This window comes from Saccopteryx bilineata, chromosome 7 (assembly GCF_036850765.1).
Source record: "Saccopteryx bilineata isolate mSacBil1 chromosome 7, mSacBil1_pri_phased_curated, whole genome shotgun sequence".
Taxonomy (NCBI): Eukaryota; Metazoa; Chordata; class Mammalia; order Chiroptera; family Emballonuridae; genus Saccopteryx; species Saccopteryx bilineata.
Window position 1 is genome coordinate 1,164,814 of NC_089496.1, and position 13,587 is coordinate 1,178,400.

General features: G+C 38.1%; 1 protein-coding gene across 5 annotated transcripts in view; it reads left to right on the top strand.

The window, feature by feature from the left end:
- Positions 1–13,587, top strand: part of ELAPOR2 (endosome-lysosome associated apoptosis and autophagy regulator family member 2) — a 302,492-nt gene that overhangs the window by 226,509 nt on the left and 62,396 nt on the right. For all 5 annotated transcript variants that reach the window (XR_010726689.1, XM_066240442.1, XM_066240439.1 and 2 more), the window contains 3 exons: positions 343–471; positions 4,008–4,098; positions 4,766–4,868. Coding sequence is in view for 4 of the 5 variants with exons in the window: in XM_066240442.1 (XP_066096539.1) it covers positions 343–471; positions 4,008–4,098; positions 4,766–4,868 (323 nt within the window). In the remaining variant the exon portion in view is untranslated. The remainder of the gene's footprint in view (positions 1–342; positions 472–4,007; positions 4,099–4,765; positions 4,869–13,587) is intronic.

Genomic DNA, 13,587 nt, shown 5'->3' on the forward strand with positions numbered 1-13,587 from the left:
AAGGGGCCAAAGAGCCGCATGTGGCTTGCGAGCCACAGTTTGCCAACTACGGAAGTATTAGCAGTGATTTCCAGAAATGAAGGGGAGAATTATTTTAAAAGATTTTGTATTTACCATTTTCCTTTTTCATTAAAGTCAAGTATATAGCTGTATAATATGTCCGGATTATTTTTCTTTCCAGATTGCATTTGAAAATGTTACCAATTTTTAAAGGTATTATTGGCTTAATTTATCTCCTTCCCACTTCCCTCTCTGCTAATTAAAACTTAGTAGTGTTTGGACCAGATGAAGAGGAAGTTGTCCAGTTGAATTGTAATTGCTTGCCCTGCTTGTCTCCTGTAGAATGTAAACCGTGTCCAGCAGGAACAGAGCCTGCACTTGGGTTTGAATATAAGTGGTGGAATGTCCTTCCTGGCAACATGAAAACTTCCTGCTTTAATGTCGGAAACTCAAAGTGTGATGGAATGAATGGTGAGTTCAGAATCAGCCTCCTTGGTGTATTTTGGCAGCAGAGACTTTCAGATTCAGCTCTTTAAAAACATACTATATGTGGGTATGAGGAACTTTAATCTTATTTGGCTACTTGACTCTCTTCAAGCCCTAATGCAAAAATAGTAAATGTGATGGTACAGCTGGATGACTTTCCTATAAGGCTATCAACCATTTTGCATTTTGGAGTAGGAGTTCCAATTATAGTTATAAATACCAGAACAGATTACCAAGGAGAGTAATGAAGTCTATATCATTTGCCATTTTGAAGAGTAATGTGACAGTGTTTCTACCTGGATTAGTTTTCTGTGGCTCAGCATAGAGCCATGATGAAAACTTAGTTAAATCATCTCTATCTATCTGCCTGTGAAGTCTGTGACCTTGACTACAAAATACTGATTAACACCGTTTACTGAATACTTGAAAATGTGGCAGAGTTCTATAGGATGTTTGCTGAATGTTCTTGTTTTTACATTTTAAATTCTTAGAGAGCCTAGCACTTAGTTGTTCTGCAATATTTTGTTGGTTGATTGAATGACAATACCTTTGTATATATTTTTAAACTTGACAGTAGGAGTAGGTGTTACAGATACTAGGGTTCAACACCAAAATTCATCCTTTACTTTTATAAACTCATTATCATTTTTTAACAGCTCACTTTTTAAAATAGTATATTTGATGCTTTTTAATTGCATCTGTTTTAAATTGGTACTTATCCAAAATAAACAAGTTCAGGATGTAGAAAGTGAAGTGTACACATAAATGCAAGGATTGACAAATAATTGACCTTTGGAGAATGTTGATTAAACAGATGTTTGGAAAAGCCCTAATATTTATCTAACAGTGTGATATATTCTTCTTTATTGATCAATAATCCCACTTGTAGGAATTTATCCTAAGGGAGGAGACAACATGTAATAGTTATTAACTGAATATGAGGGTTTATATTTAAAGATACTATGATTGAATTCTGGGTTGAGGAAGTTAAGGAATTGGAAAAGTAAGGTTGGGGAAGCTAGGATATTGAATTACCCTATGAAAGCATCAGTACTTTTGTGTGTGTGTGTGTGTGTGTGTGTGTGTGTGTGTGTGTGTGTGTATTTATTTACTTACCAGTAAAGATTACCAAAAACTTACATTGGATCTTTTATAGAGTTTACTCTTAGTCTAAGTTTCATAATAATACTTGATTTTCCCACTCATTCACTTCAAGGCTATAATTTAAAAGTTTGCTAATTTCCAAAATGTTCAAATACTAATTTGAAATATATAACATCTCTTTAGTATTAGTATATGATATCAAAATAGCAAATAGTAATGTGGCATGAGGCAGTCATGAGTCATGGTGTTAAAGTGGATGTACTTTGACCAACTTGACTGTGTGACTTGGAGTAGTTTGAGATTACTGTATTCTCAGTTTGAGTTTCACACAATTGCAGAACAGCTAGCTATGTGGAAGTACACCTTAATGTACTGGAATTTTGCCTAAGAGGAATTCAAAGTTGAAGACAAGTTAATTTATATTTATGAAGCTGTGCATTGGGCCTTATCTCTAATAACAAAAATTGAAATAATCTAAACATTTAGCAAGAGGATAATGTTTATAAATTTATGCCATACTAATTGTATAAAATGTTACACTATTATTAAAATGAACAGCCATAAGGAAAAGAGTTTGGCAATATTACAGAAATTTTGAGCATTCTCATTCTTCAATCCAGTAACTCCACTTCTGGGAATATATACCAAAGAAACAATGTGATGTGAAGAGAGAAATAATGCACAAAATCAAGGTATTGGCAGGGCCGTGTTCCTCCTGGAGCCTCTAGGGGGCGATCCTTTCTTGCTTAGCTTCTGGTAACTCCAGGCATTCCCCAGCGGTAGGTTGCAGAACTCCATCCAATCTGTGCCTCTATATTCACGTGGCCGTGTTCTCCTTGTGTCTGTGTGTCTCTTGTGTCCTCACATGTATTTACTCTCCCTTTGTGCCTGTGTCCAAATTTCCCTTTTCTCATAAGGATTCTAGTCATATTGGATCAAGGCTCACCCCAAAGACCTCATCTTAACTTGGTCTGCAGAGACTCTGTTTCCAAATAATAGAGTTCATTCCCAGGCCCTGGGGGTTAAGATTTGCATATATCTTTGAGAGGGTGCTCAATTCAACCGTTAACAACAGGCAGTGTTCAAAACATGAGAAATATTTGTTTCCTCTTGCAAGGATAATAGTTCCCTCCCAATGTCACTTTTTACCATCCATGTACTTCTTTCTTTCCTGTGGCCTTCTCTGCTGCTCTGTCCCTCCTCATGACATTTCTGGACACTAGGAAGAAATCTTAGAGAAACATTTGTAAGTCCTCCATCTCTTGGTATAGAAGTCCCCCTTGTGGGAATATCTTTCTTCCTCTAACCCCAGACAAGTTCACAGTCTCCCTAACCTAAATGGTGTTCACATTACTTACAGTGCAGCCAAGGACCTGGTGTCCCCCTCAATCAGACTGATTTGTGGCTGTTCAACTCTTAACATCAGGAGTTGATACCTGCTTGTCTCTCTTTTTAACTGCATGAATCTTTAGACAACAGAACAACTGACATTTCTCATAAGCAGCTAGATTAGTGCATCATATTTTTAGGACTAGTTTGATTTATATATATTCAACATATTACCTTTCTATAAACTACTGATTATAACATTTCAAAAACTGCCAAATTGCTACTCTAGCACTGAGCATTCTCATTCTTCAATCCAGTAACTCCACTTCTGGGAATATATACCAAAGAAACAATGTGATGTGAAGAGAGAAATAATGGGTTATTATATTAGATTGTATAAAGACCATCTGTTTTAGTTTAAAAAAAAAAAGATAATAATGACTCAAGAAGAAACTGTTGTTAGTTTTTTCATTAAATAACTTATGGGAAAATATGCATTATTTGATTATTTCTGGGGAATCATATTGAATGTCTTTATTGGTATGTAGGCATCTACCTTTACATGCAATCTGTAACTGCAATTTAAAAATAGGGAATTCTTTTGGTGTATTTCTAACTTTGAACATAAAAACTAATGATCTTTTTTTAACCTTATTTTAAAAAATTGTTGGAAATCATTAATGGTGGCCCTGGCTAGCTGGCTCAGTGGTAGAGTGTCGGCCCAGCATGTGGATGTCCAAAGTTCGATTCCCAGTCAGGGCACACAGGGGAAGCACCCATCTTCTTCTCTGCGCTTCCCCTTCTCACTTATCTTTCTCTTCCCCTCCCACAGGTGTGGCTCAATTGGAATGAGTTGGCCCCAGGCACTGAGGATGGTTCCATGGCCTCTGCCTCAGGGGCTAAGAAGAGCTCCGTTGCTGAGCAATGGAGCAACAGCCCCAGATGGGCAGAGCATTCCCCTAGTGGGCTTGCCGGGTAGATCCCTGTAGGGCACATGCAGGAGTCTGTCTGCCTCCCCTCCTCTCAAATAATAATAAAAAAGAATTAATGTAACATTTACTAATAAAGATTACCTTTATTATTTCCAGGTTGGGAGGTGGCTGGAGATCATATCCAGAGTGGGGCTGGAGGTTCCGATAATGACTACCTGATCTTAAACTTGCATATCCTAGGATTTAAGTAAGAAAAACCAATTCTGATTTCCTTCTGTAAGAATCCTCATGCCTATTTCCCTATAGAAATAGATGGAGTAGGACTGCCTTTATAAAATATATTAATATTGTGACATCCTTAACAAATAACAAGTAGTATAATACATTTAATAATATCTATAGAATCAGTGATTGAGTAACTATAACTATGAATTGGGTGTTGGTTAGATGGAGCTGGAAGTTTTTAATAATAGTTTATCCAAATGTTACAATAATCATGATTCTTGGATGCTTAATGATGTCTTAGTCCAGGTTATTTGCAAGAGTGTCTTACAGTTTATATATTTATTTTTCTCTCAGTTTTATCTGTAAAGTAATTTTACAAATTTCAAAATCTCATTTGACTTTAGTCCCTCATGTTGAAATTTCCCAATAGATGTCATTTTCTTGCCCTAGGATGGGTGCTGGCATCTATACCAGGAGATTCAAGTATAGTAACCTGGTTGTGGCAACTCCATTTAGAACAAAAAGTATGGCTCTGCAGAGATTGAGTGAGGAAGTAGTTGGGTTGGGGGAAGCATTTGATTAGGGGAAGAGAAGAGCTTGGTTTTCAGCCTAATGAAAAACAGTGACAATTTTGTTCCAGATTGTATTTAGAACACATTGTAATATTGTAACTTTAATCTGTTACATAGACCACCAACATCTATGACTGGCGCCATGGGTTCTGAACTGGGAAGAATAACATTTGTCTTTGAGACCCTCTGTTCCGCTGACTGTGTTCTGTACTTCATGGTGGTAAGTGAAAGACTGGCTTTCAAAGGCAGATTTAGAAATCTAGATGCTTAGCATTCTCTTTCAAGTGTGAATTTATTTATGCATGTTGGGATAAGAATCCTATTTTTATTCCCATGCTTAGGGTCTTCCAAAAACATTTAAAAATATCTAAAGAAGTCACTAAGATTGCACAATGACAGCCACAAAAAATGCATTTGTTCCTCGTGAGAAGGACAACTGACAGATGTCAGAGATTATGAATTTTCTGGAAAATTTCTTCATAAAAATATTCCACCAGCAGAAAGAAAAACTTCCCCTAAAACTATTCAGCAGTTCAAGTCATCAGGAGAGAAAAACATGTATTAATAAGTGAGGGGAGAAAGTATGTTGTAGACCCTTAGATGACAGAGAACACTTCCTTGTTAAATGTAATCAATGTAGACAATGGACTTTCCTATGTACATGTCATAATTTTGCCTCTTTTCTTCTAGATGTTCTATAAATGTCAACTCAGCTTAAAATTTTACTGGACCTTTATACTGAAACTGTCAACTTAAAATCAGCTCAAAGACTAAAATTATATACCATTATCATGGTTTTACAGCATTTGCCACATTTCCCCTTTAATCTATATACAGACAGCAAATATTTACTTATGGTGTTTCCACTATAAAAACTGCTGTCTTAGGGACAAATGCTGATGGACTATTTCAGTAGTTCTTCCTTCTTCAAAGACTTGTATGTCAACATAGAGCTCCATGTTTTATAGCACATACTTGAGCTCACTCCAGGCTCCCTGGAGCTTTAGCACAAGGGAATGCCCTTCTTGATCAAGCTACCCAAAAGAAAACTATTTGGAGCAACCATGACAGATCGAGCAATTCAGCTTCATACTATTCATCACTGGAACGCTGCAGCCCTCTGTAAACAGTTTCAACTTTCTTGGGAAGCAGTACAGCCGATTGGGAAATCCTGTCCAAGGGGTCCTATACTACAATCTGCCCCTTCATTTGGAGTTAACCCTCAAGGACCCCTACCAGGACAACTTTGGCAAATGAATGTTATTCATATACCTTCATTTGGCAAACAGTCCTATGTCCACGTTACAGAAGATACATATTCTGGATTTATAGTAACCTCTGTCAGAACAGGAGAGGCTGCTAAGCATGTTATAGCTCATGGTCTGTATGCATTATTCTATTATTGGATTTCCTAAACTGGTTAAACTGACAATGCTCCTGCATATGGAGCAAAAGCATTTACTGTATTTTGTCAAACCTTTCAAATTATGTGTACTTCTTACAATCTTTAAAGTCAAGGTATTATTAAAGTGTACCCAGCAAATATTTTTTTTATTAAATTTAATGCAGTGACATTGATAAATTAGGGTACATATGTTGAGAGAAAACATTTCTAGATTATTTTGCCATTTGATTGTGCTGTATACCCCTCCCCCAAATTCAAATTATCTTCTGTCACCTTCTATCTGGTTTTCTTTGTGCCCCTCCCCTCCCCCAACCCCTCTCTCCTTCCTCGCCCCATCCCCCCTCCCCAACGCCCCTACCCCTGTTGCCATCACATTCTTGTTCATGTCTTATGTCCCATCTATGTATGGATTCATATAGTTCTCAGTTTTTTCTGATTTACTTATTTCACTCCGTATAATATTATCAAGGTTCATTCATGTTATTGTAAATGATCCGATGTCATCATTTCTTATGGCTGAGTAGTATTCCATAGTATATATATGTACCAAAGCTTTTTAATCCACTCGTCCTCTGATGGACACTTGGGCTGTTTCCAGATTTTCGCTATTGTGAACAATGCTGCCACAAACATGGGGGTGCATTTCTCCTTTTGGAGTCGTTCTATGGTGTCCTTGGGGTATATTCCTAAAAGTGGGATAGCTGGGTCAAAAGGCAGTTCGATTTCCAATTTTTTGAGGAATCTCCATACTGTTTTCCACAGTGGCTGCACCAGTCTGCATTCCCACCAGCAGTGCAGGAGGGTTCCCTTTTCTCCACATCCTCGCCAGCACTTATTCTGTGTTGTTTTGTTGATGAGCGCATTCTGGCTGGTGTGAGGTGTATCTCATTGTGGTTTTAATTTGCATTTCTCTAATGATTAGTGATGTTGAGCATTTTTTCATATGCCTATTGGCCATCTGTATGTCCTCTTTGGAGAAGTGTCTATTCATTTCTTTTGCCCATTTTTGGATTGGATTTTTTGTCTTCCTGGTGTTGAGATTTACAAGAGATGTCGGAGAGCTTACTGCCTATGTTTTCTTCTAAGATATTTATGGTTTCAAGGCCTACATTTAAGTCTTTTATCCATTTTGAGTTTATTTTTGTGAGTGGTACTTGCTGTTCTTTTTCTAATTCTTTTAGATGCAGGGATAAGTTGTTTATTTGAGCTTTTTCTAGCTTCTTAAAGTGTGCCTGTAGTGCTATGAACTTCCCTCTCAGTACTGCTTTTGCTGTGTCCCATAAATTTTGAGTTGTTGTATGCTCATTGTCATTCGTTTCTAGGAATTTTTATTATTTCTTCTTTGATCTCATTCTTTATCCATTCGTTATTTAACTACCTGCTATTTAGTTTCCATGTGTTTGAGAATTTTTGAGCTTTTCTGTTGTGATTCATTTCTAGTTTCATGTCGTTGTGATCAGAGAAAGAGCTTGATATGATTTCAATCTTCTTAAATTTGTTGAGAGCACTTTTGTGCCCTAACATGTGGTCTATCCTAGAGAATGTACCAGGAGCACTTGAAAAGAATGTATATTCTGCTGCTTTAGGGTGAAAGGTTCTGAAAATAACTATTAAATCGAGTTGATTTAGTGTATCCTTTAAGTCTGCTGTTTCTTTGTTAATTTTCTTTCTTGAGGATCTATCTAGTGATGTTAGTGGGGTATTGAAATCCCTTACTATTATAGTATTGCTGTTGATCTCACCCTTTAAATCCATCAAAGTCTGCTTTATATATTTAGGTGCTCCTATATTAGGTGCATAGATATTTATAATAGTTATATCTTCCTTTTGGATTACTCCCTTTATCATTATGTAGTGGCCTTCTTTACCTCTTACTATATTGTTTGTTTTAAAGTCCAATTTTCTGATATAAGTATTGCTACCCCAGCTTTTTTTTCATTTCCATTTGCATGAAATGTTTTTTCCATTCTTTTACCTTCAATCTATGTGTATCTTTTGTTCTAAGGTGTGTCTCTTGTAGATAGCATATGTATGGGTCCTGTTTTTTTTTATCCACGCAGCTACCCTATGTCTTTTTATTGGATCATTTAATCCATTTACATTTATGGTTATTATTGATATGTAGTTGTTTATTGCCATTTTATTCTTTAAAGCTGTATTCCTTTTTTGCTATATTCTTTTCCCACTTTGATCTGTTTACAACAGGCCCCTTAAGATTTCCTGCAGCATTGGTTTAGTTGTAATGAATTCCTTGAGTTGTTTTTTGTCTGGGAAGCTTTTTATTTCTCCTTCAATTTTAAACAATAGCCTTGCTGGATAAAGTAGTCTTGGTTGTAGGTTCTTGTTCTGCATTACTTTGAATATTTCTTGCCATTCCCTTCTGGCCTCAAGTGTTTCTGTTGAGAAGTCGGATGTCATCCTTATGGGGGCTCCTTTGTAGGTGATAACTTTTTTTTCTCTTGCAGCTTTTAATATTTTCTCTTTATCGCTTAGCTTTGGTATTTTAATTTTGATGTGTCTTGGTGTAGGTTTCTTTGGGTTTCTCTTTAATGGAGTCCTCTGTGCTTCTTGAACTTATGAGAGTTTCTCCTGCATTAATTTAGGGAAGTTTTCAGCTATGATATGATTAAACAAAGTCTCTATCCCTTGTTCTTTTTCTTCTTCTTCAGGAACCCCTATGATGCGGATGTTATTTCTTTCATGTTGTCACAGCTCTCTAAGAGTTTCCTCGGACTTTTTGAGTCTCTTTTCTTTTTTCTTCTCTGCTTTCATGCCTTCATTCCAGTTGTCCTCCAACTTTCTGATTCGATCCTCAGCTCTATCTATCCTGTGTTTAGTTCCTTCCATTGTGGTCTTCATTTCTGATATTGTATTTGTCATCTCTGACTGATTCTTTTTATACTTGCTATTTCTTTTTTTAGGTGTTCATAATGACCATCCATTGTTGTTCTAAGATCCTAAGCATCTGTACAATCATTATTTTGAACTCCGCATCTGGAAGTTTGATTATTTCTATATTAGTCAGTTCATCTCCTGAAGGTGTCTCTTGTGGTTTCATTTGGATTGCACTTTTTTGTCTCCTCATTGTCTGTGTTTTGGGTGTTTTATTTATAGAGTTTGTTGAGTCTAGGCTTGGTGTTTTCTGCCTCCAGTTTTAAGTTGTGTTATTTCTAGGTCTTCTTGGGTTGGTCTCAGCTATTATTTGTAATCCACTTTTGGATTTGGGCAGCTTTGAAGTCTTGATTTGTTTGTTTTCTTAACAGGTGATAGTCTTGTTTACTGATCTCAGCAGGAGGCTTCCTTGAAACTGTATCCATTAATGCAATGGGTGTAACCTGAGACTCTGAAGGCCTCTTCCACCAACTAATCTCTCTGGGGTCAGGGTGTTTTTTCAGCTTCAGTAGGGGGAGGTGTATCTCAGATCTCCATGGAGACCTGAGTTACTGCCCCTCCTCCCCACTTTTTGTTTTCAGCTGTGTCTTGTTGCACTGATTGGAGCTGGAGAGATGTCTGGAGATCTCTGATCCAGAAGCAGTTGAGTACTGTTTTGTGGAAGGGTCAGTCCCTCCCCCAGCTATGGCAGCCTCCAGCACAGATGAGTCAGCTTTTTTAGGTCGTCCCTGCATTCCTTAGCCCCCTCACAATCTGTCCCTCTCTCCCTCCTTTCCACTTGGGAGATAAGCTGGTCTTTTCAACACACCTCACTCCCTGGTTACCAGGCAAGTGGCTGTGAGCAGTATTTTAAGCTTTTTTCCCTCGAGTAAGATCCCCTCTTGGCTTTCAGACTCACTCCCCTCCCCGCCCTGTTCCTGTAAGGGGAGATTCAGACGCTCCCTACCAGGTTTGTTGTGGCTTCTTCTTTGCTCCTTGGTTTTTGAGAGCTGTTCTTGTAGTCCAGAGTTGGTTTTTCACACTGATTTTTCCTAAATTGATTTGTATTTCAGTTTGGTAGTGAGAGCTGGGCCTCTGTGTGTCCGCCTACTCTGCTGCCATCTTCTAATCAGCTTCCCAGCAAATATTTTAAGGTCAATTTGAAAAAATTTAAAAGGGGTGGGTCATATCCTGGGACTCCTACAGGTCTACCATGTCATGCTTTGTACTTAAAAATTTTAAATTTCTTTTGAATGTTGAGGAACAGGAGATGCCAAATACTTTTTTCCTGCAAACTACTACCTTCTTTTATTTGATCCAGCTAATAACACTATTTTGTCTTTTTCCAAATAGCTCCAGATATATGGAAAAGATTTATATAGGCGGTGGGGATCCTCAAACCCCTCAGCGAGATCTTCTGAGCATGGCTTTTAGGATACCAAGAGGCAGAAAAAGCCCAATAGAGATCAGGTGAACTACCAGCTCTTAGGATACACCCTTAAAGGCTCCAGTGCCCCAAAGGGGTCTCATAGGATGCCATCTGGGTACTGCTTAAATAGTGGAAAGGAAGGTCATTGAGCTAAAGCCTGCCAGGCTTACATGCCTCTACTGTGAGGAAACAGGGACACTGGAAGGTAGGCTTCCCCCTCGCTTCTCTAAGGGAGGATTCAGTCTCTTCCAGCCCTGCTCCAGCCACCTATGACCTAACCTTGCCCAGAATGCTGGCGTTTGCCACTGAAGGCTAAAGGTGCCCAGGGCCGTCAACCCCATCTACGACACTGTGGATGAGCCTAGGGTATTTCTTCCAAGAAGCAGGTAAACTGATCTCATTTGCACAAGGGCCACTTAACTATGCCTTTTCTGAATAGTCAGGTTTTTTATTCTTCCCTTGAAGATCTCTGTTGTGGGTGTTGATAGTCCTGTTTTCTGCTGCTTTGTTTAATATATAGTGTTTCCTTTATTCCTCATACCTTAATGCCCCACACATATTTCGGGCTGGGACCTACTCCTAATTTAGAGCTCTCTTTCCCCCTTTTGCCAACTTCTATCATGAATCTACCTTTGCCACCCAGCTTAGTGTATCCCAAGGTTCTCTTTACCAAGCCACAGTTGCAGAGCTCCAGGAAAAGCAACCTGGTCTCATCTCTCCAGGCAGAGGAGAACAGAAGCTCCATCTCCATACATGCTGCAGATGGCTTTTCCAGTCTATCTAAATCATTACCAGCTAGAAGCAGCGGTCATTGTGACTTGGACGTGAGCTTCAAAGTATAGAATTGTGACTATTCCAGTGCCTTGAGGACTTTTCCTGGATGTGGACTTTTCCTGGACTCCTGCTCTTTGTGATAACCCATAACAGACTGAACTGGGGTTAGGTTGCATTTTTAGGGATTTGGCATGGTGATGGTGCCAACTTGGAATTGGTGAACATGTTAAGGATACTACTCTTTTATGGATTCTTGCTGTATTGGCCAAGAGTTTGCTTAAAGGCTTTAATCACTGTAAAAAAAATAGAAGACTGGATAAAGAAGATGTGGCATATATACACCACAATATACTATTCAGCCATAAGAAATGACATCGTATCATATATAACAAAATAGTGGGATCTTGATAACATTATACGGAGTGAAATAAGTAAATCAGAAAAAAACAAGGACTGCAAGATTTCATACATTGGTGGGACATAAAAACAAGACTAAGAGACATGGACAAGAGTGTGGTGGTTACGGGGGGCAGGAGGAGAGAAGGAGGGAGAGTGGGAAGGGGAGGGGAAGGGGTACAAAGAAAACTTGATAGACAATAGATGCAGAAAAAGCATTTGATAAAATCCAGCACCCATTCATGATCAAAACTCTCAGCAAAGTGGGAATACAGGGAACATACCTCAACATGATAAAAGCCATCTATGAGAAACCGACAGCCAACATCATACTCAATGGGCAAAAATTAAAAGCAATACCCTTAAGATCAGGAACAAGGCAGGGGTGCCCCCTTTGACCACTTTTACTTAACATAGTCCTGGAAGTCCTAGCCACAGCAATCCGAAAAGTAGAAGAAATAAAAGGCATTCAAGTTGGAAAAGAAGAAGTAAAACTATCATTATTTGCAGATGATATGATATTGTATATAGAAAACCCTAAAGTCTCAGTCAAAAAACTTCTGGGCCTGATAAATGAATTCAACAAAGTGGCAGGATATAAAATCAATACTCAGAAATCAGAGGCATTTTTATACACCAACAATGAACAGTCAGAAAGAGAAATTAAGGAAACAATCCCCTTCACAATTACAACCAAAAAAATAAAGTACCTAGGAGTAAACTTAACCAAGGAGACTAAAGACTTGTACTCAGAAAATTACAAAGCATTGATAAAATAAATCAAGGAAGATACAAACAAGTGGAAGCATATTCCGTGCTCATGGTTAGGAAAAATAATCATTAAAATGTCTATATTACCCAAAGCAATCTATAAATTCAGTGCAATACCAATTAAAATACCAATGGCATACTTCAAAGATATAGACCACATATTCCAAAAATTTATATGGAACCAAGAAAGAACACGAATAGCCTCAGCAATCTTAAAAAAGAAGAAGAAAGTGGGAGGTATCACACTTCCTGATATCAAGTTATACTACAAGGCCATTGTACTCAAAACAGCCTGGTACTGGCATAAGAACAGGTATATAGATCAATGGAACAGATCAGAGAACCCAGAAATAAACCCACAGTTCTATGGACAACTGATATTTGACAAAGGAGGTAAGGAAATACAATGGAGTAAAGACAGCCTGTTTAACAAATGGTGTTGGGAAAATTGGACAGCTACCTGCAAAAAAATGAAACTAGATCACCAGCTTACACCACTCACAAAAATAAACTCAAAATGGATAAAAGACTTAAATGTAGGCCATGAAACCATAAATATCTTAGAAGAAAACATAGGCAGTAAGCTCTCGGACATCTCTCGGAGCAATATATTTGCTGATTTATCTCCACAGGGAAGTGAAATAAAAGACGGTAAACAAATGGGACTATATCACACTAAAAAGCTTTTGCACAGCTAAAGAGAACAAGAACAGAATAAAAAGACAAACTACACAATGGGAGAACATATTTGACAATACGTCTGATAAGGGGTTAATAACCAAAATTTATAAAGAACTTGTAAATTTCAACACCAGGAAGACAATCCAATCAAAAAATGGGCAAAAGAGATGAATAGACACTTCTCCAAAGAGGACATACAGATGGTCAATAGGCATATGAAAAAATGCTCAACATCACTAATCATTAGAGAAATGCAAATTAAAACCACAATGAGATATCACCTCACACCAGCCAGAATGCGCTCATCAACAAAACAACACAGAATAAGTGCTGGCGAGGATGTGGAGAAAAGGGAACCCTCCTGCACTGCTGGTGGGAATGCAGACTGGTGCAGCCACTGTGGAAAACAGTATGGAGATTCCTCAAAAAATTGGAAATCGAACTGCCTTTTGACCCAGCTATCCTACTTTTAGGAATATACCCCAAGGACACCATATAATGGCTCTAAAAGGAGAAATGCACCCCCATTTTTGTGGCAGCATTGTTCACAATAGCGAAAATCTGGAAACAGCCCAAGTGTCCATCAGAGGACGAGTGGATTAAAAAGCTTTG